This window comes from Ammodytes marinus (assembly GCF_949987685.1).
Source record: "Ammodytes marinus genome assembly, chromosome: 14".
Taxonomy (NCBI): domain Eukaryota; kingdom Metazoa; phylum Chordata; class Actinopteri; order Uranoscopiformes; family Ammodytidae; genus Ammodytes; species Ammodytes marinus.
Genome location: NC_137218.1, coordinates 17,355,856 through 17,383,318, shown reverse-complemented (window position 1 = coordinate 17,383,318; position 27,463 = coordinate 17,355,856). Strand labels below are relative to the sequence as shown.

General features: G+C 39.9%; 1 protein-coding gene across 1 annotated transcript in view; it reads right to left on the bottom strand.

The window, feature by feature from the left end:
* Nucleotides 1-206: 206 nt before the first annotated feature.
* Nucleotides 207-27,463, bottom strand: part of dlg4a (discs, large homolog 4a) — a gene marked incomplete at both ends in the record, with an annotated part of 47,860 nt that continues 20,603 nt past the window's right edge. The window contains 19 exons of the mRNA XM_080041449.1: nucleotides 207-313; nucleotides 1,251-1,342; nucleotides 1,460-1,569; nucleotides 1,897-2,069; nucleotides 2,275-2,376; nucleotides 2,499-2,546; nucleotides 3,022-3,052; nucleotides 3,140-3,182; nucleotides 3,429-3,605; nucleotides 7,777-7,891; nucleotides 8,473-8,575; nucleotides 8,690-8,846; nucleotides 9,012-9,147; nucleotides 9,594-9,738; nucleotides 10,737-10,873; nucleotides 10,978-11,147; nucleotides 14,271-14,395; nucleotides 14,525-14,575; nucleotides 15,343-15,396. Coding sequence (XP_079897575.1) covers nucleotides 207-313; nucleotides 1,251-1,342; nucleotides 1,460-1,569; nucleotides 1,897-2,069; nucleotides 2,275-2,376; nucleotides 2,499-2,546; nucleotides 3,022-3,052; nucleotides 3,140-3,182; nucleotides 3,429-3,605; nucleotides 7,777-7,891; nucleotides 8,473-8,575; nucleotides 8,690-8,846; nucleotides 9,012-9,147; nucleotides 9,594-9,738; nucleotides 10,737-10,873; nucleotides 10,978-11,147; nucleotides 14,271-14,395; nucleotides 14,525-14,575; nucleotides 15,343-15,396 — 2,076 coding nt within the window. The remainder of the gene's footprint in view (nucleotides 314-1,250; nucleotides 1,343-1,459; nucleotides 1,570-1,896; nucleotides 2,070-2,274; nucleotides 2,377-2,498; nucleotides 2,547-3,021; nucleotides 3,053-3,139; nucleotides 3,183-3,428; nucleotides 3,606-7,776; nucleotides 7,892-8,472; nucleotides 8,576-8,689; nucleotides 8,847-9,011; nucleotides 9,148-9,593; nucleotides 9,739-10,736; nucleotides 10,874-10,977; nucleotides 11,148-14,270; nucleotides 14,396-14,524; nucleotides 14,576-15,342; nucleotides 15,397-27,463) is intronic.

Sequence of the window (27,463 nt, the reverse complement as noted above, 5' to 3'; positions counted from 1 at the left end):
CTGTGTTTGTCTCTGTCTCTGTGTTTTTGTCTAAGTATGCATTTGTCTCTCTGTGTCATTCTCAGTGATTGCCTAAAGCACTGACTTTGCTGGAGGACAGTCGGGCAGGCGAGGCTGGCTTGGCTGTGAGGGTGAAGGGGATGGTGTGGGGCGGGTGGTCGTGAGGAGGGGGGTGGGGGGGGGGGGGGGCGGGGGGTGCAGCAGCATCACAGCCTCTCCCGAGTGGGGATCCAGATGTAAGGCCCCGATTGCTCCTCGATCACTGTCTTTACTTTGTGATAGACCTCTTCAAAGCTGTCCCCTTCCACGACAGCTGCAGCAGGACAAGCAGCAAAGAATGGAGAGAGGAAGCAGAAAGAAAAGGAATCATTAGAGGAGGTGGAATGAAGAGAGTGAGAGAGGAAAAGAAAGGATGTTCATCAGATGTGTTTGCAAGGGAGGAATGATAAATTGTAAATAGGATTTTAACTTAAGATCTGTGTATACTGTCAATATGGTGTGAAATCGCTATGTCGACAACTGTAGGCAGATTTCCATTATGTATACATGGATTACAACAAAGTTTCCCCACATACAGTATTTATTCAGGCTCAAACCTTGCTGATACAATTTCACATGCGACAGCTGTTCCCAATTAGTTATACATTTGTAGACAGCACTGTATTTGCGAGGATTTACTGTAACATTCTTATTTTGCCGTCTGCTGTGATTTGCCCTAAATGTGTCGCTTGTGAAATCTTGTCATTGTCAAATACTCCCAGAAGGCATTCATTTACTTATTTAGCTCATTCAAGAACATGGAAAAGTTTAGTACATTTTTGTGAAAAGAGGCCTGTTTCACTATTTCCATTCAAACAACATAAAAACAATAGAAAACGAGAAAGAAGTGATAAGAGGGAAATGGACATATTATCACCCAGTGAAGTGTGCAAATGAACACTAGTGTTGAAACCAAATTTTTTCTATATAATCTTGTCATTTTAGAATGGATGATTGCTATGATCACCACTCCACATCAAACAGATTTTAAGTAATCATATAGTGGAGAGCAAACACGGGCGTATTATCTCACATTTACCATCTGGCGCTACAGTAATCCAAACCCATTTCTACTAGTAAGTATGTACGGTGTGTGGACAGTACAAGATATCAGTTAATACTTATTTGAAAGGCTAGGCTCTGTGTTTCACCATGTGTACACATCATTTCCATGTGTTTATGTCATATAGATGCCAAATAGCAGCTCTTACCTGAGAAACACTCTAGGAAGTCTTGTTCTAGTTTGAGCGCACGGTCCATTCCTTTCCTGGCCTGCTCCTCTGTCAGGCGAGTGTTGATCTCCCTGATAACGTAATACAAACATTTAAAAATCATAATCATCATTATAACACAATATTTTCATGACTTTTAATGCCTGTTGTCCAAAGTACAGTATAAAGAATGAATCTGCAGTACGTACAGGACATTCTCCAGGGACTTGGGCCGGACAAAGATGGCAATGGGATGAAGCTGAGCTGCTTGTAGTCTGCGCACAGCGTTGGCCGATACGTCCAGGATGCAGTGTTTCCCCTGCTGCTTGTGAGAAAATAAATGATTAAGATTGACAATGACACTCTTTTATTTAAGTTAGGACAGTAACTGAGGTTGGGGTTTATTGCTTATGCTGTTCTTTAATGGAGTACTGCTTTGATAAAACATTTTAAGCATAAGTAAAATTAAGTATTTTTGAACACTGATAAATTCATCATATTAAAATAATTATTCTATGTCTTATGTTATAATTGTAATGAAAATAAGGAGTTTCCTAAAATGGATTGGAAAAACGTGATTAATTATAGCGAATTTTATCAACATCATTTCTTAATTATTTCCCGACACAACATTTTTGCTGCCCACCTGCTCAGCCACCTCGCGGACACTCTGGACACTGGTGCCATACAGGTGACTGTTGTACTGGCCCGCCTCGATGAACCGATGGCTTTGGATGTCCTTCTCCATCTGTTCCCGTGACGACACAAAGTGGTAGTCCCGCCCATCTACCTCATACTCTCTCTTGGGCCGTGTGGTGTCTGTCAAGGCGACAAGAAATTAAAATTAAAATCAGCTCATAGACGCCACAGCACTTTGAATCTCAAATGTAAAGCAATTACTTTCGCCGGGAAGGGATGCATTATGCAGACATCACCCTGAAATGGCTGCAGGTGACATCAGCGACATCAAGTTAAAAGGCAGAGAAAGGAATCATTCTCCATGACTGGCAGCATAATTACTTACGTGGGACACAGGATCCAAACTTATCAGGGAACTCCGACAACAGGTCATCATTTATCCTGTCTTTCACGGGACCCAGGATGATGATGGGCCTCGCATAATGAACTTATGAAGAGAGAAGACAGACGGCAGGAGCATTCAGAAAACGGTAAATAAAAACAAAAATGATATTTCAAATTAAAAGTCCTTCCATAATGGACTTCAAATGCTCTTCCTAATGACCTCACCTTCCACTTGGGCGACTGTCTCATAACTTTGTGAGTTTTTATCTCGGCCTGGTGAGAGAACACAGAAGCATTCAGGAACATTTTTTTTTTCCATTATAAGTGACATTTAGGTTTATGGTCCTGCATGTGTGTACGAGCGTGTGTTCTGGATGTATTTTTTAAATGTCACAGCTAATACACCAGATGCTGTTATGGACAAGGACAGTAAAGACGTGACTCTGTTGGAGGCGAGATGTGCTTTGGACTACATTCAGAAAGACACTGAATGGAGAATGATTGTAAATATTTGTCAGTATATGCAAAATCCACAAAATGACAGCAATTACATATAAAAACAATTACATTAATTGTTTGTGAATTAAATTGTAATTTATTCTTTGAGCACGTGTCAAGGAATTGTAGGCTCATTTTGTATTGTCCATCACAACAGTGTTCACTGTAATCCGCTAAAGTCAGCAACATGTGTAAATGGCAGCTTACAGTGTCAATACACAGTGCATTTATGCTGCTTAATACTAATTACCTTGAGTGCCCAAGCTGTCACGGCCGTGGTCCTGCAACAGAGACAAGTGGACAGATTTACACACAGGGAGGCAGTTTAAGAGAATCAGCTTCATTCAAACAGTGTCGAATCAACTTACCCTCTCTTTGGTGTTACCCCGAGACCACTCTTTTCTTTCCACCCTGTACAGATGAGAGGGTGGAACAAAAACATTACATACTGGAGACGGATTAAACAAGCTTAAATTGTTGAGGAGCTAATAGACTTTTCTATACATTTTGTTATCTAGTCTTATGTAACTCCTGAACATTGTGTCTTAAGTCACACACAGTAGAGTAGAGACATGTAATCAATGTGTTTAGGAAGTGTTGATATGCAATGAAAGATCAATAATCCCTCCCACGCCCACTCACAGTGAAGCGTCTGACCTGAGCTTGCTAGGGATGAAGCCGACCTCCTCGGCCTCGTTCTGGGGGCTGACCTTACGGGCCTGCCACCACTCCTCATCTCCGCAGTCCAGCACATGCAGCACTTCCCCAAACCTGAATCCCAGTGCCTGACTGAGGAAGCCACAGTCCGCAGTCTTGTCATAGTCAAACAGAGCCCTGCGAGATCAAAGAAAACGTCAATCACCCCTTCAAAAACTCCCTTTAATTATATTTTATCACTGCAATATCAAAATGATGTAGGCTACCTTCTTACATTTTGCTGAAGTCGCTTCACAATTCAAAAAACGTGTACCACACTCACATTGCCTGTTTGAGTGTGAATTTCTCATATGCCTAGTCCAAACATAAATGTCATGTATTTAAAGGAAGCTCCAAATGGACAATTAAAGATGTCAATCGAAAGAATGCATGTTATTAGCTGGGATTTGTGTGACCACCTTTCTGTGTTAAGTGGCAATCAGGCAGCAGGGATGTGGCAGCATGTCCAAATGTATCTCTAAAGTAAAAAAAAATAAATGTAGGCTATCGTTTAGCCTAAATAAAAATGTAGGTGACAAATTGAGAGATAAATGAAACAACCCCTCTCCTTCTGTGGTTTACAATAATAGTAGGCTTATTGTAATATTGTTTTCGACCACCTGTGGCAGCACTGATAGACCAGCCCCTGAACCATGAACGCAAAGCATCAAATAAGAGCTAGCTAACGCAGCGGCAGATTTAAGATAGGTTCACCATCGGGGTTGTGCTCTTATTATACGACACGTCCATGCCATGGTCCATGAGACAGAGTTGGGGTCTGAATTATGAACCATAACAATTAAGAAGAGGGACGAACATGGCAGCAGAGCTACATTGATATGGCGGGAGCTTTGGAAGGAAATGGTAAATATAAACTAAGCAATAACAGGATTACCAACAAGGGGCATGTTTCTAAATACTCTTAGCAATTCGACCCGTTGTGGCTGTCCACATTATGTAACCTGAAATATTCACAATGAATAATATCATGCCCAATAACTTTTACATTCTCCTGTCATTGCTCATGAATGTATAGCTGCAACCTGGAACCATCTCTTGCCTCATGTTCTCTGCTGTCATACCATGATACCTGGACCTGCCGAAGCCACTTTCCCTAGGAAATCAAGTAATAAGTTCTTCTGTAAAGGTAAGACCCATATTATCTTTTAATCTGTGTGGCCAGTGTGATATGGATGTTGGCTCATTATGGCAGTTTTTTCTTCTCAGTTTGATACAGTACAGTACAATAGGCTCATTGCACTGGTTGTGATGATTATTATTCGTTCATCTCTTGATGACATTATTTTCAGAAACATCACATTTTACACTTTAACATCATCTTGTATTAAGTCTCTGACTGTTTGGTTTGATTGGTTAGTGTGTGTGTGTGTGTGTGTATACTCTTGCTGATACATCGTGAGCTAGAGCATTGAGTATCTGATAGATTAATTGGTGCGTATGGATAATCAACTGTTGCAATTTGACATTTGTGGCCTCTTCTGGTGTGACTGTAGTATAAGTTGGCACATGATGTCGCTTTATCTTTGTATGAAAGTGCAGGAGATTTTTAACATCATACAGCAAGTAGGCCTATATGGGGCAAAGTGGTGAACTACACTATAAAAAGGAAATATAAATGGGGTGAAGATTACTGTAAATTATTCTGTACAGTACACAACATTTTAAAGCTATAACAAGGAGTTATTTTAACTTTACACTACTATATCATTCTCATTTGACTGTTATTTTGACTCGTATTATTGACACCTCTGCTATTCCCACTCAGTGCCTATACAGCCTGCGCTGGCTGCAGGCAATGTACCTTACGGGGTCGGAAAAACTCGCCTCATGGTACTAGGAGCTATTTAGATTTAGGCTGGGCTGACAGTATTGAAAAGTTACTCTACTTTGCCACTTCTAGTTCAATGCTAAACTCTGGCCTCGGTTATAAATCAAGTTGGCGTGCTGGTCAGTGGAAGGAGGCTCGTAATGGCAGAATCAGTATTTTTCGACAGCAAACTGTCAGGGGGCCATAGTTTCCTCCTAGGTTGTGAAACTCTTAGGGGCTGTTTACACGGTAATGTTTTCCAACAGCGTTATCTTGGGCTGAAAACTTAAACTTTTTAAACCAGGTTCCAGAGCGGAGAGTTAAATACGCAACTCCAGCATACTGCAACATTACTGTGAACAGCGGGGACCATAGGCGGAAATGGATTGTTTACATCTGCCAAATTGCACCGGAAGGGCTATCCACTACAAGGTTTCAATGCAACTACTGGCCTGGCCTGCGTACAACAGCGATTTAGGTCCCTTTTGCGGCTCTGTGAGCATTTTGGAGCGTATTCAAAAACTTTCATCTAAACAAGGACGTTTTTAAAACCGTAAAGGAAAAACTTTTCAGTTTTTAGCGAGACCATTGTCGTGTAAATGTAGCCTTAGTTGCAGCTTCATAGTAAACACAGTATGCAAGAGCATGACATATTTGGATATGTAATTCACAGCTAGTTGTACTATGTAGTAACCTAACTGTTAAGCTCTGAAATAAGATTACGTACATTATTAAGTACATTTAGCTTGTTAAGGGGGACTTGTGAAAGAGGTTGATGGAGTTGTGTGTCTTAACTGTACAGATCTGAAAAGTAACCACCCACTTTTTCAGCAGCTTGTGATTCAGAAGTACCATTAATTCCATATTTGTCTATGTGGACATTTAAAAATATTAAGCTATGAGCCAGCCTAAGTGAAGACATGAATTTTATCTATATTAAAGGCCAAAATGTCATATATTAAACTGCACTTATTGGCTTTTAAGAAGGAATAAAATTAGATTTTGAATGAATAAGACTTCAGACAGTATCTGCAATCACATATTGTACAGTTTCCTCTTTCTTATGTAATGTGGTTTCTTGTAAACAGTACCTTGCATGGAAATGTGTTCACTGTTCTCTCTGCTACTCACACAACTTCAAAGCTTCTCTGACTTCTAGAATTATCTGCAGTGCAGTACTGCTTCAGTCATTCAGGGTTAAACATAGTTTATAAACAACAAAGTAAATATGCCATGCGGCGTCTACAGGAGCTTATACCACAGCCTTTAAAAAATCTTGTAGCACAAGGTTATTCTTGCACAGTTTATCATTGCTTCTCTTATCTAATTCCTTCTAGTGACAATAAACATCTTGTTGCATTCAAAACTCAACATTTCAGCTATGTACAGGCTTTGCACTTACATCATTAATTTCAAAACAACAGCATTTTAACGGCGCTTTAGGGGATGACTAGTTTTGCTCAAAATTATGCAACAAAGATTCAGTTTTGGAAGTTCAGAGCAGTACAGTAATGTCGCATATACAGTCCTTTGGAACTAAAAGTCTATAAAACACTGGTTACTGACAAATCAAATATGTGGCCAATGCCATAATAATCTGGGATAGTGTCTTTGTAGTTGTGTTTTTGTCTGCGTTTATGCTCCTTGTCTATGTGTATGCTCATTGTCTGTGCATATGTGCTTTTGTCTGTTTAAATGCTCATGTGTTTTAAAATGCTATATGTTCATGCACTTTTATCTGTGTCTGTATGCTACTTGTTCGATGTTATTCACACACCACCAACCTGTTATGGGAATAATGGCTTCTAAATAAAGAGATCTACAAAAATTAATAAAGAAACTGATGTGTTGATTATTAAGTACCTAATGTCAGATTGCTGTTAACTTTAAGAAATCATGGCACTAATGTTTGCTTAGCTAAATAGGCTTCAAATAAGGTTGGCTTCTGTGTAAATTGTGAAAATGCATCAATGTATACACAGTTACCGTTGCACAGTAGCTGTGTGCTGCTGCCGTAAGGAGGTGAGAGCTGCATTGACCAATAAGCTTTCTCTTTTTACACGTGTTGGCTCTCGCTTTGCTTTGTTAACCAAACAGGACCCATACAGCGTATTTTCGCTGGTCAAATTGATCGCTACGTATGGTAATTATGTTGTGTTAACGTCTCGTAGTTGCAGTGTTTTTAAATATGGCGGGCATGAGGTTCGAGTTGGGCTGGTTGGTCAGGATAATCCCTCCCCCGGCCGCTGGCGCAGGCAGTTCTCATTTCTAGCCCAGCTCAAAACCTGGGGCTGGGGTTGAACCGGTTTTTACAGCCCGGAGCCGGCTCTCTGGCGGTGTGAAACCAAAACACTGGCTCTTGCTCGGAACTAGCTCGGAACTAGCTCGGATTTTGCGGCGGTGTGAAAGTGGCATTGGAGCCCCCTGTTCAATCTGTGTCATACTGTACCAGTGGTACTATTTCTACTTTAAGTGTGAGACCTGATGTAGAAGCCTCTCTTTGGGTTGCTCCGTAGCGTCGTGGTCCCAGAGCCCATGCTGCTGTTCATCAGCTGTTCCCTCAAGTCGTGGATTTTGGCCTCAAAACGGCTGTACTCTGAAACAGAGAAATACCAGTGCTCACTTTATTTATTTTTAATTTTTACATATCTCCAAAATGTAAAATCTCTGTACCCCCCTATAACTAATGTGAAGGACTGTAAGGATACATGAGACCAGGGATTGCTGTGGCACTAAAAATGATCTGTCTGATGGTAGAATTATCTTTGTTTCCAATAGAAATTATAAAAAGTTGACACTATTAAACCGGAAAAATCCACAGGCCTGTGCTTCAGGAGGTTGCTGGACAAAATGATTTCCCTTAATAAAAAGGAACAGATTTACTTTAACAAACGGAATTCACAAGAGAGTTTTAGTAAGGTTTGGAAACCACTATGACAATCAACCTTCAAGCTATCTTTTCCTTTTGTCTTAGTTTTTTGTCTTCTGTTTTTGTTGTTGTTAGTTTATTGTGTGTATGTGTGTCTTTATTTTATTGTAAAAAAGCTTAAAATAAACAAAACAAAATAAAATAAATGAAGACATAATATAATAAGCACTTTGAAAAGGTACAAAGTAAAACTACTATTCAGTTGTAATTGTTCAAAGGTGTGTCATGTGTGCCAGTTTTGGCTTTACCATCAGGTCGGTACTGAGCAATGATAGTCACTGTCTGGCCTGCGTTCTTCAGTGCTGCGGCTGCTTGTTCGTGTGTGGCCATTCGCAGGTCAACACCGTTCACCTGGTAAACACACACAGCATGGCTGTTAATATCGGCAACTGAAAACCACTTAGTGCCACTGTAAAATGCATTCATGTGGGTGTGACAATTTTATGAAGATGAAAGTGGTTTTACACTGAGGATCTGATCGCCCTTGTGCAGCTCTCCGCTAAGGTCGGCTGGCCCCCCTGCCAGGATAAAGGAGATAAAGATTCCCTCTCCATCCTCCCCTCCAACAATGTTGAATCCCAGACCCGTGGAGCCTCGGTGGATCAAAACCCTGCGAGGCTCCCTAGAAAAGAGATGGAGGAAAGAGTAAAGTAGAAAGTATACTAGTAGGCACTTCACAAACTTGTATACTAAACAGTAATACTAATGCTAATCCTGCTTCTGATACTGCTAATAATAAATCAGCATAAAGTACATGAGACATTTTAGCGGAAGGTTCATTGCTCACCTTGGAATGTCATCATCTCCCATCATGCCATGCAGAACAGGAGAAAATCGACTAGGTGAGGTGGGAGTGAGGGCTTGTGGATAATCTGACCCAAGATAGTTGGGGTGGCTGAGTTCAGTGTCCATATGGGAATATGCTGGGGAAAAAAACACAAAACCAAAGAAGCTATGATTTACCAGGCAGATATTGTACAGTTATGTCATATCTTAAAGCAGCTCAAACGTCTGGCCACTGGCTTTTCCACCAACCAAATCCACATGTAGAATTTGTTTTCTTAATGTTTAGTATGAAAATGATCCGTAATCTTATCATGTTAGCCTATTGCAAAATAATTATGACCAAAAAAGAAAGAGTCCACGATCTGTGCACCTCAGTTTTGAATTTTAATCTCTAAAGATTTCAAAAAAAAAGTTATTCTTAGTACTCTTATTTTTATTTTGTACTAGTTCTTCAGGTCAGAAGAAACATCTATACATTTTGTTGGTGGAGAGTCTTGGAAATACTTTAAATTGACTCTGATTTTAGCTACAGTAGTACTAATATTTAGCAACATTGTAGATGTTCTGAAGTGAAGGGGCTTACTATTGGTGAGGTCTGGGGGGTTGTAGGAGTTCGTCAGGTACAGGTTGTTTGGCTTGGCCACCCTGAGGTACACCACCTCGGCTGTGTTCTTCAGAGCCCCCACCGCATCCTCATGCATCACATCCTCCAGACACACATTGTTCACCTGGTTGTTTATTATAAAACAAAGAGACACCATCAGGATCAAAGATGACACTTGATCTCCCGGCTCATATCTATGGTGTACATTTTTTATACAAAATTATACACTCAACATTTGCTCAACATTTACGATCAGACAACACCATCACCAACAGATCAAATTTAGCAGCATAATATTCGTGATGAATGCAACATTTAAATGTATTTTGGTCTGTGAACATTGCAAGACGATATAATGTCAAGTTTTGCTTCAAAAATAAGCTTCAACTGATTTGACAATTAGCTCAGAACCCAAAAGGTAAACATTTGAAAATATGACCTTATTCTAGAAATCATAAGAGATATAACTAATTTTGCTCTTATCAATTCAAATAAGTAAAGTGAACTTAGATGAATACCTTAACCAAAGTATCACAGTCCAAAACTAGGCAAGAGTTAATAAAAGATGAGATACACTGAAAATAAAGGGGCTTGCAAGGGGTCCCCTCTGGGTTGGGTGCTCTGATATGCAAAATCCCACCCTTAACTAGCGTTATGAGTTAAGATTACGAAACGAAAATAATTACACATGACTTAATAAGACCATTATGATATATATAATTTTGAAAAGATTCATTATGAACAGAGAATGTTGCCATATCTGATTTTAAGGTAGACCGTTTGCGCAGACACCATTTAGTAGAAACCAAGCACCATTTTGAGGCTGCTGGTGTTGAGCTTGCAACCAGCTGCCATGTTACAGTCTCTCTGTTCTCCAGCAGATGGCAGGATAATGCTGCTTTAGACTCATTGTGTCACTACCACAGTTAAACATTAATCCCATCCTAAACATTTACAGGTATTCATATTAATGAAAGCAATTCCAGTCTGTGGAAATTACAGCTATAATTTAAGGTGGCTCTTGATACATCAATGCTTCTTACAAATACGTTTGAGAGTCTGAGGCTATCAGTAATGTATATTTACTAGTTAGCTAGTAGTTATTACAAACGAGTGACCAACCGCTAAGATCTTGTCCCCAATCTGCAGGCGACAATCTTTATGAGCCGCACCGCCTTCAATGATCTTGGTGACATAGATACTGTTATCTCCTGGTATGTGCTGGTTTCCCACCCCTCCAGCAATGCTAAAACCTAATCCTGAGGAAAGATAGAGAGGAGAGGCAGAGAGTGAGCAGAGTATGTACTGGTTAACATGGAGTAGAAGGAATTTATGCTTTTAAACAGTCCACACTTCCACAAACCTTTAGGCCCTTTGATGAGTTTGATTTCAGTGACTTTTTCTGCTGCTGGTTTTCTGCGGAGAACATAAAGGCGTACGATAGCACCTGCCTCCTTAAGAGCCTCCACAGCTTGGCTATGTGTCACCTCCCTCACGTCAACATCATTCACAAATAGGATGCAGTCGTTCACACTAAGAAACAGAGAGGGGAAAAAAGCCAGAGTTTTTGTTTTAGCAAGAAATCAGTAGTGTAATCCTCCACCAGAGGAGGTCAGGATCAGTCAATCTCTAACCATAGCTGTATTAGGGATCCAGTTTCAACAAAGACATCTGTTGGTTTCCCCAAACTCTCTGTATACAATATTAAAGAGGCAGAAACATCCTTCAATTACTGATCTAGTATAGCTTTCTTTCATGTGTTAACCATGATTAAAAGTAACGAGGAGTTGATTTGTGAAGTGCATGTGAAAAGCCATGTTCAGCCATTCCTCCAAGGGCCTTAAAACTCAAATTATCACTATAATATTCATGTGTTTAAGATTAATTTTACGGTGATGCAAAAAATAGTGTGTTAAATGTCATAGGACAATTATTGAGGGCTGCAAGAGGTTTTAAAATCAAGCCATGAAAAAGGCCTTGATATTGGTGCTTTCAAACTTAAAAGAATAAATAAAAAAGGTCATCCATGCATGCCCAATACACATGATTTCCTCTCCCTCAATGAAGGATGTCGCTCAGATGTGTGTTTGGTCTCATCTGCGGATGACTAGAATACCAAGACTTTCTGCCATGTTGACTTGGTGCATTCCTCTTACTCTCATGGACTTTCATGGATGCTGCATAATCTTTGGGTTTTTGGGGGGTACTATCAAGACCAGTGTTGGCCTCTCTTTGCCCAGTTTTGATCATGACATCATGTCTGGGGTCAGTTTTGACATCATCAATAAACTCTTGTCATCAAAACACCTATTTTCTTAGAAGAATAACATTACAATCTTACAAACCCAAATTCCACTTTGCATAGAGAACTGCCAGTACTCAGAGATGGAGTTTCCGCTTCTTACATTACATTAGTGATGTCCCGATTCTTGTGGCCAGATTTAGGATGGTTAGAAGTACCCGGATGTCCTACTTCATGCGGCCAAGATTGTTAGTGTTGAAAACTGCATCCTATTTGGACGATTCTGACCCACAATCCAGTGCGCACGTGAAGTGACGTCACATCGACGAAGCCTCCATAATGAAAACAAACGGCGATGCGACGGATATAAAAGCAAGAGGCAAGATCAAGGCGCAATGTTATGATGAAATAAGGGAGTAAAGTATGTCCCAATAGCCAATAGTATGCCTACTGCATCCTAACTAGATTCTTGTTATCGTCGGATGTAGTATGTAGAATAGAAAAAAGAAAGAGTATGCGATTCGGAACGCAACCATAGCTTTAAATTATATTGAATTGATACTGAGTCATATTATGGGGGAAATCTAGGAAGTGGATTCTGTACTTATATAGGAAAAAACAATTATGATGGAGCTCAGGTTTATTATCAAGGGCTGCCTTATTTAAAACAATGAGACCATATAAACCTGTGATCTGTGTGTAACAGCCGACCTGTGTGAATGTGAAGCAGATTATAGAACATTTATCATTATCAGTAGCCTGGCGCTACCAGACCATCGTACTTCATTTCATTTGTACAGAAGGTCTGGAAGTGCTGTAATTGGCAAACGTTAACTCACTTGGAGGCGGGTGTCTGTTGAAGTTTAAAACTATTGGATCTGCTCAGTGCCACTCTGGATTAGCCAACCAATCGCATAACGTTTGGTCGTGAGCCGGCTTCTGACGGTGCGTTCAGGGAACTCAGAAATTTCCGACTTCACTACATATTGTAGTCTATGGATCTACCGGTACCTGGTAACTTGTTAGAGCCTAACGTTTAGTTATTTGGATGAGAAAGGTTGTAGGCGTCCATACTTTCCCGAGCAGATGCACTGGAACACAGACAGGTCGGAACTCGGAACTAACAAGTCGGAAATTTCCGAGTTCCGAGCGTAAGGGAACGCAGCATTCAACTGAAACTGGAGCGCGACTTCGACCCGTCGTTCTCAGCCACTTCCTCTGTTCGCTGATTGGATACTTAGAAATCTGTTCGGAAAAATCTCACTAATACGCCCCACCACCCGACTGACTACTGAAGGGAAAATGAAATTTGGACGGAAGTAGGTAGGCGGGCGGAGCCAGGCTACATTATCAGATCCTAGAGAACCGTTACTGCCTGCTGCTTGTCTTCACAGTGCCTGCGACATTTTTATTCATACTATAGTGCAATTAATACCACAGCGCATCAAGTTAATGACGTGGATCCACAACCCCTTCTCCTGCAGGTCCGTGTGGATAAAATACTCAAAATGTTGCTTCACATGCTCCAGCCAAGGAGTGGGATGAGAATGTCCTTGTTGAGGTTGTCTTTTTGATAATAGCAAGCAAAGCAGCATCTTCGTCTTTTTCTCTTTTCTTGTAAGATAAGTTTGTCTTTGTTCCTGGGACTGTGAGAACTGTACAGGTGTTTACCCCTTGACGGTGGGCCTGCCCGCCGCTCACGTAAACCCAAAACAAGGGCAAACTGTGCCCAGCTGGCAAACTTTGTGCCAGTGTTAGCGCCGGTATATACTTAGTGCAAATTCCTTAGTGGGTATGGTGTTAAAACGGGGCAGATTGCATGTGCTATTTCGCCGCAGTGCATGGAGCCATTAGTGCACGCAATCCATTCTTAGTGGATGTGGCCCTAAATCTTAAAACAGGATTTTAAAATGGAGTTTTTTTCAATTACATTTAATTTAACCTGACAAACGTAATCATTCATTTAGCATTACCTTTTCATTACATTTTAGTTCACATGCTTAAAATAGCACCTACATCAACAAATGGTAATACTGTACAGCAAACCTCCTTCAAACCTCTGAACATGAACATGCTGGCTGGAAAATCAAAAGACTTTAGTACTGTGGTACAATAGTTTAGACTTAGAAATATCCTAAGTAGTACCTCACTTCTTATTTTTAAGTGTGTTTGCTGATAAGAAGATGACGGGTGTCTCTATTAGTAAATTCAAAAGAAAATGTGCACAAGGGTGGTAAGAAGAGCAGTGTAAATGGGGACACGGGACAGTGCAGCAACATTTTATAGTTGGCCTAGCACAGTGTACCAGGTTTAGCTGTTGATTGTTGGATTGTATTATAATGGAACATGAGGACATGGAGGCAGTCCAGTAGGCTGGCGTTGTGTTTATTGTAGCTTGATGTGTGTGGGTTTACCTTAGCCGTCCATCCTGAGCTGCTGCTCCTCCAGGTATAATTTTAGTGATGAAGATGCTGGGGTCGTCACCCACATGGGGGTTGTCTGTTCCCCCTGCTATGCTGAAGCCGAGGCCTGAGTTACCCTGCAGAAGCAAATATTTTGAAAAGGTGCATTTGACTGTGGCTTTAGAGTTTGGAGAAAGTGGTGAAGTGGTGAAAATGTAAATATGTCTCAAATCAAGAAGAGAAAAAAAAACACATTTCAGACTCACTCTCTCCAGTGTGATCTCCTCATACTCGATTTCCCCTTCTGTCCCATTCACCTGTCAGAAAGAGATGTTAGTTAGAAAGTTTGCTTTTATGTTATGTTTCTAATTATTTAAACAATTACACAAGTTTAATTCCTTTAATTACCTATACAAATAAAGTAAAAGCAAACACAGTACCCCACCGGCTGACTCCGATTTCCCATAATCTCCTGAACACATCATCATCACAAAAAACCTAATTCTGCCAACTAAACTTCAAAATTGACCAGCGCTGACCTGGTTCATAATAACAATATATTGTTTTTGTTTTGCCTTCAGGTTCAACAATTTACATGGCTACACACCAGCTTTACCTCTGCAATTAAGCATGCAGAGGAAGAGGGGATTTAAAGAACTCAGACGTCACTGTTACGGTGCTGACCTAGAAAACAACTTTTCCGCTGCTGTAGCGTACTACAAGTACTGGTCTGTGGTGGGAGGCATCCTTGGAGAAACCTTATTCCCTAATCCCTTACAATGCACAACAATATGTTCAAGGTATTTCACTGCTTTCTTTTCAGAAAATAGATTCATCAAAGCACTTTCATGGGTCTGTTCTGTCAAATGTATATCAGACAGAGAAACCACATTTTTATTTAAAGGAGTGAAATTAATCACTGTTATCATTTAGATTAAAACAATGAGCAAAGACCCTCCTCGAAGCTGGGGAAAGGGGTTGGGGGGGGGGGAGTTACTGATAATACAGACCAAATACTAAGGGAGTCATGTGGTTGAGCCTGACATAATAATACCATAAAGGGAAGATTAAACATAGTCCTTACATATGGGGAGCCATCAAGTGTGTCGGTGTTCACCACCACAGGAGGAGTATTTCCCTGGAGGCACAAAGAGGAGAAACATTATTGCAGATACTCAAAGATGTGGCAGCTCCTGGATGAGCTTTCAGTATGTCCCCGGAACCTACAACCACCAGCCAATACTGATGGCCATTTCAGCTCTTAGCCATGATATACTCTCATTCTGCTATTACTGTATTGTCACTTTGTGAAAGGATAGAGAGCACCCATGAAGGACACAGAAATAATAAATTTTTCTTTGTTTTGGTTTGTCTCGGTGTAGTTAATGGTTGAATTACAGCATAGCTTGTATTCCAAATGATGTAAATGGCTAATGAATTACTACTGTGGAAATGGGAATCTGCCTCCTGCTTACCAGTTCAGTATGCAGCGCCACTCTATGCTCTCACCTCAAATGATTTTACCTGGCGATCTACACACACTGGCTCTTAATGAAGCGTTCTATAAAATCATAGGTTGCAACATTATTTCACTGTAGGCTTTCACAGCGGGAGATTTTCAGGAAGGTGGGGGCATGCAGCCGGAGCTTGCCTGAGCAGCATTACCATACATGGAAACATCCGGGTGCGTGACTCAAACTACCCGGAAATTTGAACAAGTTATTTCTCGACCGGCTGCCATAGTGTTTAGTGCTCTGCATAGCCACCCCAGACGGTCAGCAGGGAATACGTCGAAATGCATGTACGTAATTATTTGATACGCTAGTATGGTTAAACATGGCTATAAATCATTATAACAACGTTTATAGGTCATAAAAGTCGAAAAGTATCATAGGTCCGCTCACAGTAGGCTAGATTCATATTTGTCCGGAAAATACAGACTACAGGTTTTGTATCTAGGCTATTTATTTTAATGGTATTTATAAGATGCAAATAAAGGGCTATTAGCCTAAATCAAAATCAAAATTGTATGAATTTTGATGTGGCCCAAAACTAAAGTGAGTTTCCACATAGGTTATGCTATTCATTAGGGGACATTGTCAGACTTAAATCAGATTCTTAAGTGTAGGATTATCAACAAGGCTAAATGGTTTAGCCTACTGTTTAAATCCGCGTTCAACCTTTAATTGCTTTATAATGTCACGTTACGCACTGCGAGAACGATCTGTAAACTAAATTAATCAATTCAGTAGCCCAATTTTCTGACAACATTCCACTCTCTCCTTATTTGCAGTAAGAGTTTTTTTCGGCTTTCTGTTTTCTGCTGTTCTGTGATCATTCAGACTGACAAACTCTTCCTCTAGAGTGAAGTCAGCGACACACTTTATTTTTTTACTCAGCTGCTCGCAATCAGTCCGCTTGTGTAAAGTTAGCGGCACAAGATCAGTCCAGTCTGTGCGGAAGCAGAGTCAAATGACGGGTCAAACGCCCCCTTTCATGGGGACGCGCACAGAGCCTGAAGCCGAAACCCTCGTTCAACATAAGAGGCTGATAACTTCCTTCGTGATACAGGTTAGCTCTGAGCGAGGGTATGTGTCCTGTTGAACCAGATCAAAAAAAGAGAGCCGGGCTCTGTTGAGTTTGCTTCGTAGTATACCCCTCAGATTATGAACATGTCAAAATATATTGAAAGATAAATAACTATTTCATTTTTGATACCTTTACATCTTCCTCTTTGAAATGAACTGCATTTCAAAACAAACCCCAGTAATTCATATTTATCCATTCCACACTGAGCACACATGGTGGCAGTCTTCCAGCACACCAAATAATGACAAAACAGTATATTGGTAATAAGACAGTAACAGATTGCACAGTCAGTGTCCAAATATCATCAAAGAGTCTAATGTACGCTCGCTTGATGGATCGGCTATTCTTATGAAAGTTTTGTCCAGAACCATACTGCATCCACTATGGTTTTGGCAACATTTCAGCTAGTTTTTCATCAGGAACAAAGTGGTACAGGAAAACTAGTAAAGCAAGCAAGTCAATATGAGGACATGATTTTTGCCATCACTGTTGTTTGGGTTTACCGATTGGGAGCTCATCGGCTCATCCAGGGTAGTTAACCTGTACACTTAAAGCTTACTCCTCTGCTTTGAATCCCATTAAATAAACCATTATACCCGTTGAAGAACTCCCCATCTAAACTCCTGTATTTATTCATGTCATTGTTCTGTGCCAAGCTGATTAGCCCGGGAAGGACCCCATGCATATAAAGTGCTCACAGAACCGCAAACAGCAGCATAAAATCAGCCCACTGACCTTCACGCACCCGACAGCTCTGACACGCACAAATAACTGCACAGCCAATCTCAACATTCTTACCCAGTGATCTTCATGTGATGCAATGAGAGGATAGGATTGCATTCAGTCTGTTGCACTCTCTCTTAGCGATTTAAGATGTCATGGGAACTCACATTAAGTGTCTATAGACATTCAGTCGCCATATTATAAGGTTCATGAAGATTATAGTGTTACTGTTTTGTATGTCTTTTGGTGAATCTTTTTTCAGATAAGTGTTGACTCAACTATTTGATCAATTTAAAGAATGCAATTTTTGGTGCTTTTTAAATACATTACATTATATTCATAGGTCATTAATTTAATCAATGACAGTATGCTGAATAACATAAACAAGTATTGATTGTTTTCCTGCTATAGCATGTCAAAAAGGAATGTAAAAAGCCCGTTCACACCACCATCCTATGCCTCAAGTACCTTTTCTCATTGTTAAAAACGTTGATGTAACTAAATATAGCTGCCATTATAAAGAGAAAAAAACGCTCAACCATACGAGGCAAAGACATACAATTCTCCCTCAGCCCTCCACAAAATGCCAGGGCCTGGCTTTAACTGTACTCTTCGATTATAACAGTGCCTGTGCAGAGCTTCACCGTGTAGCTGTGTCCAACGGGCCGTGCTGCTGAACATAACGTCAAATTCATCCTTATCTAGAGACAGAAATAATGAGTATAGCCAGCAGGAAACTAAGCCAAGTGCAGGCAGCATTTTGACAGAGCCCTCTCTCGCTCTCTCTGCTCTGTGAAGTGGTTCCACGTCAGGGTTGTTGGGATTTACAGTGTTTGGCTGCTCTTGCCCACCACCTGTGTTTTAACACCACCTATTCAGCAAAACCCTTCCTCTGCCGAGTCTCAAAAGACAGCACCACCAGCCATCCACACCCAGTCCAAACCTCTTGATAGACTTTTAAGTGGCAGAATGCATATTCAAAGACAAATAGAAAGCCAAGGAAAAAGATCTATTTGGACTTTTTCTAGTTACACCGCATGATTCCCATATTTAACAGTGTACAGTACATATTTAATTAGTTCCTTAAACCAAGACAAAATATATACACTCACCGGCCACTTTATTAGGTACAGCTGTTAATTTTCTTGTTAACACATATCAGTGATTCTGGAGAAGCGGGAGGCCGTCTTCCAATATTAACTGCTGTTCTGTTTAAAAGTAAACATATTTAAAATTGTAGATAATATTAGGGATTAAGAATAGAATGTCTGGAGCACAATTATCCCTTTAAATGTAATGGTATCATTATTATGTCAAATATATGACACTTGTTATCTTCTCACAAGGTCCAAAACAGTGTGTCCACAGAGAAGGGATCAATCATTCAAATGCAATATGAATATGATATTAAATAATAATAAAAAATGTACTTTAATGATTAAAAATAGCTTTGCTCATCAAAAGCAACACTATATAAATAAAAACTTTTTTTCTACAACACATTCATGTTTTATAAGGTTTCAAAGTGGTGGGACACTTTTTGTCACCACCGTAAAATGTAAGAAAATCAGCCAAAATAAGGGACAGCTGTCACTAAGTCACTAGCTGACAGAGTACATTAGAGTCAGACATACTTTGATAAGTGTTGTAGTTTTAGAATATTTTACATTCCAAATCTTGAAAGTCCTGCGTCACAACCATGATACGTCAACACCGACTTACAATTTCTGAATAAGCTATTTGAAATATTTAGATAATTTTATTTTCCTGAAGTAGTTCATACTAGCACCTATCATCAACAGAAAAAAACAAATGGCTACAAGAAAAACTCCATGTGTTCTGTTTAAGAAACGTTAAATATGTCAGCACCGTCAGATGTCAAAAAAAAGTTTATTCATACAGTATACATTTTGAAAATATTTTTTGTGGCCTCTGTCAGTCTTTGTGAATATTTGTGATCGCTATACATCTCTAGCCTGGCTCTGCCCGCCTACCTACTTCCGCTCAAATTTCATTTTCCCTTCAGTAGTCAGTCTGGGGCTGCGGTGAATTCATGTGTTCGAGCTCAGGAAATTTTCCGGCCGTCAGAAGCCGGCTCATGACATACGTCACGACCAAACACTATGCGATTGGTTGGCCTATCCAGAGCGGCACTGGGCAGATCCAATAGTTTTAAACTTTAACAGACAGGCCCGCCTCCAAGTGAGTGAACGTTTTGTCAATAGAGCAGTTCCAGACCTTCTGTACAAATGAAATTAAGTACGATGGTCTGGTAGGACCAGGCTAATACAGTCATATGAAAAAGTTTGGGAACCCCTCTCAGCCGGCATTATAATTGACTCTGCTTTCACAAAAAAAAATATAAAAGTGGTATGTCTTTAATTTACCAGGAACAGCTAAGTACTGGGATGTTTTCCAAACAAAGATTTTTTGAAAAGCAGTATTTGGTTGTATGAAATAAAATAAAATGTGAAAAACTGGCTGTGCAAAAATACGAGTACCCTTGTGGTTTTGTTGATTTTAATGCCTGTAACAGCATGTAAAACTGATGACTTTAAACACAAAGTTGGTTGGATTATGTTGTTAAGCCTTGAACCTCATAGAAATGTCTGTTTAATCATGAGAAAATGTATTTTAGGTGCCTAAATGCAAGTTGCACTTCTCTTTGACTCTCTGCTGAAGTGAGACAGAATGGGATCATCAAAACAGCTCCCAAAAGATCTTAAAAACAAAGATTGTTCATTGTCATGGTTTAGGGGAAGGCTACAAGAAGCTTTCCCAAAGGTTTCAATTGTCAATTTCTACTGTAAGGAACGTTGTCAGGGAATGGAAGGACACAGGCACAGTTGCAGTTAAACCCAGGTCTAGCAGACCAAGAAAAGTACAAGAGCGGCATATGCGGCGGATTGTGAGAATGGTTGCACACAACCCAAAGATCACCTCCAAAGACCTGCAAGAACATCTGGCTGCAGATTGTGTATCTGTACATGGTTCTACAATTCAGTGCAATTTGCACCAAAACATCTGTATGGCTGGGTGATGAGAAGGAAGCCCTTTCTGCGCCCACGCCACAGATACAGTTGCATGGAGTATGCAAAAGCTCATTTAGACAAGCCAGCTTCATATAGGAAGAAAATGCTTTGGACTGATGAGACAAAAATTAAGTTATTTGGTCTTTATAAAAAACAGATGTTTTGGTGCAAATTGCGCTGAATTGTTGAACGATGTACAGATACACAATCTGCAGCCAGATGTTCTTGCAGGTCTTTGGAGGTGATCTGTGGGTTGTGTGCAACCATTCTCACAATCCTCCACCTATGCCGCTCCTGTTTTTTTCTTGGTCTGCCATGCCTGGGTTTAACTGCCACTATGCCTGTGTCCTTCCATTTCCTGACAACGTTCCCTACAGTCGAAATTGACAATTGAAACCTTTGGGAAAGCTTCTTGTAGCCTTCCCCTAAACCATGACAATGAACAATCTTTGTTTTTAAGATCTTTTGGGAGCTGTTTTGATGATCCCATTCTGTCTCACTTCAGCAGAGAGTCAAAGAGAAGTGCAACTTGCATTTAGGCACCTAAAATCCATTTCTCATGATTAAACAGACATTTCTATGAGGTTCAAGGCTTAACAACATAATCCAACCAACTTTGTGTTTAAAGTCATCAGTTTTACATGCTGTTACAGGCATTAAAATCAACAAAACCACAAGGGTACCCATATTTTTGCACAGCCAGTTTTTCACATTTTATTTTATTTCATACAACCAAATAATGCTTTTCAAAAAATCTTTGTTTGGAAAACATCCCAGTACTTAGCTGTTCCTGGTAAATTAAAGCCATACCACTTTTATATTTTTTTTGTGAAAGCAGAGTCAATTATAATGCCGGCTGAGAGGGGTTCCCAAACTTTTTCATATGACTGTATATCTCATGGGTCTAGCATAAACATGACTTGCCGTTTAGCAGTTTTGCCAATTAAATGATTTTAATGTAAAGTTACACTGTAGGAAATGTTCAGTTTGAGTTCACTCTGAGCTACATGTATAGTTTGTGGTTTTGTAGCGTTTCCAACATTACTAGTTGTTGCAACAGCATGTGATAAAACTACATATTTTGCTAGGCCAAAAAGAGCATTAATCTTGCGATAAAACAATTGACGACATTAAAATGGGTTTGCTTTAACGCCGTTAATAACGCATTTAACTGACAGCACTAATATATATACATATATATATTTCTAGCATGCACTGCATTGAGGCAACAAACAGCAGCAAAAGAGTGAAGTTGTGTGTTTAAATCAATGTATTTTCTCTATTAAGCGTTGAATAAATAGACTTAGTAGTATTAAAAATGTAGCTCTGGGAACCTTTCAGCCTTTGTCAAGGCTCCTACTGCATACTGTACTGTACACGCTCCCTCCTGAATAAATGAATTACAATGTTTTCAGGTTATCTTATCGATCTCTACAGCTCTGTGCACAACATGTACCTGCATACATGCAGTTTTTTTTGTTTGTTGAGAAACCAGAGTCATTCTGTGCACGTTCACATTGCTTTCCGTCTGATAGACGTTTGTAGTTGAAAGAGGTAAAATAAGGGCAATAAATGTTTAGGAATATTAAAACTGCTGTCTGCGCCTTTCCTGTTGAGATTAAGTGTGCATAGAATCCTTATCATTGGAGGGGGTTATGTGATGTCACGTGCAAGCTGGCACTTGACACAAACCAACGGTTGCTTTAGAGAGGCTTTAACGCGGCATGTCCTGCACACCTTGCAGCAGCTGGAAGGCCTTTAACACGTAAAAGCAATCCAGTCAATAAGCAAGATAATGACCTCTACTCAAATACGCAATGTCAGACTATGAATCGCTGTGTGTTTGATAAAGGAAAAGTGTTATTCCGACAGGGACGATTAAACAGGGAAGCGTTATGGATACACATGGTTTACTGTTTATCTGAACAGCTGCTCTTCTGTTTATGAGAGAAAGAGATACGAGCAGATTACAGTACAAATGCTCCAGTCAGATCCTTACATTATATGACTTTGCAAGGCTCTTACAGAAATGGAAAGGAGAAGACATATTAAAGACCTACTTCACCGGTGGAAATATGAAATTGTATTGAAGTCTGAGATCCTATGTAGTATAAATGTGCAACATTTTTAGAAATCACAGTTCATCCTAGCCCGAGAAAAGACAGAAAGTGTGTTTTATGGTCTCACTGTTTAACCCTACATTTTCCCATGTGTGACATCACACATGGGAAAATGTAGCATTAGGATTAACAGGACAGCTGGGACAAGGGAAGACTGAGGGAAGAAAAACCTAATTCATTATATTATAAAAGCGATTTTATAATGATAGAACGCCGGTTCCGTATGGGTGAAGTATTCCTTTAAGTGTTTTTTAATGTGTAGCATGGATTTTTGTTTGTCGATTGGACGACTGTTGATTTAGCTGCCTCTGTGCATGTGTGTGGGCTTTAGTGCAGGATGTGAGGTTAATTTGGACATTACATTATGTATATTACTTATTGGTGGCCCATTATATCCCATGTACTTATCTGGAGTACAGGAAAGGTGGTGGCATACATGGCATGTGTGTAGGATATGGTAGAGGAGAGGAGTTGGTCACCTACAACTCCTCCAACATTAGAAAAGCACTCACAAACATCCAGTCACACACACACACACACACACACACACACACACACACACACACACACACACAGTATATATTAAGATGCAATCATAATAAAAAAAACTTTACATGAAACATGTTTAAAACATGCCTACCATCTTACGATGTCGACATTTCTTGGATTTCCGTACATTGTTGAGGAACCGGCATCCCATCTTTTTGACGTGCCAAACAGACATGAACATTCTGCTCCAGTGTCAAAATCGAAATCGCTGTTGATACTAGAAGCCAACCCTGCTCATCTCCCAGAATGACATACATACCCACCAAATGCGTGGCTAGAAGAGAATAAGTACCCTCTAGAAGTTTCTGCTTTCAAAAATACCACAACAGTTTTATTGCAAAGTAAGCCATTAGGTTTAGGCCCTGTCATTACAGGTGATCAGAAACCACAGAGCATCCAAAATGCCTCAATTAAAAATATATCTATTTTAACTGAACACATGACCTTCAGCTTTGCTTTCCACACTGTCTTATTACAAAATAATATGCTATAAGATAGCGTGCTTGAATAATATACACTGTACATTAACCTTTTTATACAATATCATATCCAAAATCGCAGAAAGAAACCAGCCCAATTACTGTCTTCCTGTTGCTGAGTCGGTGCTGGAGATATCATTTGAGGAAGCCCAATATCGTTCTCCAATCCACGGCTTGAGTCATAAAAATGACTCATTGCTGATAAGGATTGTTATTACGCGAGACACAGTCGTCGTCCTATATTCAGAAATCCCCCATCCAGAGCAAAAACAAGCATTTACAAACAGATCCTTTCCGATCCTCGTCATCTGTGGCAGTGGAGTGCCATAGCGGTGCCTCCCTGCTACTGCCCTGTGCTCAGCGAGAATGCAGTTCATATTTTCTGCTGCTTCTGTTCTGTACTGTACCCCTCCCATCCCCGCTGCTCAGGGAGAGGGAAGCGAGCAGCAAAGTTTGATGGCAATTACTTAGCTGTCTCTCCGTATAATGCCAATGCTGGTGATGGGAGAGGTTGAGGAAAATACACTTTGGCTGAACTAAGAAGGACAAGCAGCTCAGACTGGCCTGACTCGTCCTACGGGAGCACTTGAAACTAAGAGGGGACTGGAGGCCTGGAAGCCCCAGATCTACAGTCAGCAGAGTGAAACCTAAACACAGCAGTGACAGCGGTGCTTAACATAAGATAATTTGTGTCACCTGTCTTCTTGTTCTTTTTTTATGTTTTAATTTTTTTGCAAGGTTGCTGTTCATGATGTGCACAATTTTGAAATAAAAAGACTTCAACTAATATTGCAAAGACTTCCACTCCTACAAATGGAATGTTGTTAAGTAATTTGTCTTTCTTCAATACATATAACTGAAGTTTTTCTTTGATACAAACACAAAAAAAGGTTCCTTATCTCATCAAAATCAAATCTTTTGAGGCAAAATGTATTGAAGACCTTCAGAAGGGGTCTGGCTCATACACTTTTGCAACCAATGCTTTCAGCACCATGGACAGCAACATACTAGAACAACAGTGGTGTGTTAACATTAGAGCGGGATGTTTGAAAAGGAAATAACCTATATCAAGCCATATATTTATGTTTACCCCAAATAAATAATTAAACGGCTGGCTTTAGAAATTAGTTATTAGAATCAGAAAAGAGTAAAACTCCCTTTGAATCCACATATTTTCTTTTCACAGCTCGCTCAAGCACTCTCTTTAAAACGACAGATTGAGCGTCATGTGAGTAATAATACTCTGACGAGACTTATGTAAGGACAAGCTGAAGGACAAGTTGTCAGCTGACGTTCTCATTTTGTCAAATACAATTCCTTTGTCTACCTATCTAATTTTCTCACCCTTCCGATTGCAAGGCCCCCTCTATCTGTCTTACTCCTGCATTCAGCATGAACAGCTCTCTCCTCAATTTTGCATTCTAATTTTTTTTTTCTCTCTCCCCTCTCCTTCCCACAGGACCTAAGCTACTGCTGCACTGTAATTACACCAAAGCTGTGGGGACATATTTAAACATTTATTAAAGAAAGGAAACGTAAGAAGGACCGAAGAAAAATGGAGATAGAAACCAGATAGCAACCAACCATACAAGAGTGCAGAGCAGAACGGGGAGGGTATAATGGAAAGCTTGTGGGGAAAATGTATTAAAAAAGAACAGCAATTGAATCCTTGCATGAAAAAAATTGCTATTGCTCAGTGTGCAAGACATCTTAGGGTCAAAACTTGACTTTTATGTCTGAAAATGTGCAGAAACTGTTCTGTGGTGAGAGGAGAGAAAATGAGAGACCCTTTTTCATTAGGAGAGAAAGAGTGTACATAAACTGGGCAATGGGGGTCTTCAGGAACACGTTGTGCCTGCTGGTTATCACTGATTGCTCGTAAGGTGAAGGATTAATGGCAAATTTGTGGTGTAACATATTCAGATGAGAAACTTCAATCTGTTAAGATCAATGTAACTTTTGCAAAAAGAAAGTAAATAAAGTCAAAGTGCAGCCTCAAGGGTACTGAACCGATTCCAACACACTCGGGGATGCTTATTTTCTGTATATATGCAACATTTGAATCTATCCTGAATGCTGAATGCAGCCAAGCGTATCTTAATGATAAGATGCCTGTGGGATTCATTGCAAGTTGCTTATTAGCTTAGCCTTAACTTCTTTAAAAGAACCCTTTTAACAAACATTTTCTTAAGTATATTTTTTAAAACTTCTAAAAGGAACTTTTAAATGTTTTTGAAACAGTCGAATGTTTCCTCTGATGACAACAAATTACCTGTTACAGCGAATGAGACCATGAGTGACAAGAACACTATTTTTATATAGATATTATTAATGCCTTTTAGCACAGGTCTGTGTATCCCAAACGGTACAACTAAATCAAATTTGAATCTGTTTTCACCATTGTCATATTACCATAAACAATCTTACAGTAACACAGTGGTTCCCAAACTTTCTCTGCAGGGCCCCCCCTTTTGTAGATAAAAAATTTCTTTTTTTACGCCCCCTCCCCAACATAAACACACTCTCAGACACATCCTATGCTTGCACACTCCCATAGAATTTATATAAAACATTGTCTGCTCGAAAGGTGCTGCTAGAATCACCAGCTACTGAATGTTCCCTTTAAATGGGTATGAGAACAAATAAAGGATAAACGTCCTTGTTTAGGAATCTTGTGTGCTATTTGTGTATAGTTTGGTATATGAAACAATGTATTTGGCTTATTTGTGTTTGCCGGAACATGAACTTTAAACGTAATCATAATGGTAACACCTAGCACATAATGTAGCACATAATGTCACAGCAATTTAAGTAGCCCCATAATAAAAGGAGGACATGGTATGGCAGACTTATAAAGTCATATGGAGCAGAAAAGGCAGGAAGATGCAATATGAGCAAAAAACAATATCAAAAGTTCTGTGCAGTGTAAAAAAATATTTTTCTAATTACATTATGCCCTTAGGAAAAAAATAGATGTCATTTAAAGTTAAAGTACCTCTTCGCTAAATCATGTACATAACCCAAAGACCTCCTCTTACTTTGCTAAACCATTGCAGTGCTTCCAGAGACAATCCTACCCATAAATCAATGGGGCTCGGAGTGGTCCTGGCAAACCCCACACCATTAAAGCAATAAAGAGACAGACTGACGACACCAGCTACACATCAATGACAACCACACGGGCACTACACGGGCTGCAAAGACATCCACAGACATAGGCGTTACTGCAATGGACCTTGGAGACAGTGCATACTTATACCCTCACCAGTGTTGAAGATTGAATGCATGCATATGCAGAATGAAGTACTTCTGTATGTGTGTGAGAAACACACATTTTTCTTACTGAGGGTTTTGTGCTGAAGGGTGCAGAATGTCCCATATGTTAAATTGTTTAATTATAGGTGGGCACTGTTAAACAGGGAGGGTGCGTTTAGGATCAGGCCGAGACAATAAATGATGTATTACAATATAGTAACAGAGACGCAGAGACAAAAATACATGTTTTATATTCCACTCCTTCCAAGGATTTCCCTTGAAAAAAAATCCATTCAAGCACACCTGCAGATTTAACATTCATACTTATGGATGTTAATAAACTATAATTAGCTTGTTGTTGATTTTTCAGTTAGAAGGGACTACCTCATGGCACTTTGGTATGAATTCATCTGCCATTAAAACTGACAATAACTTTGAGCAATTCATGGCGCATGCGG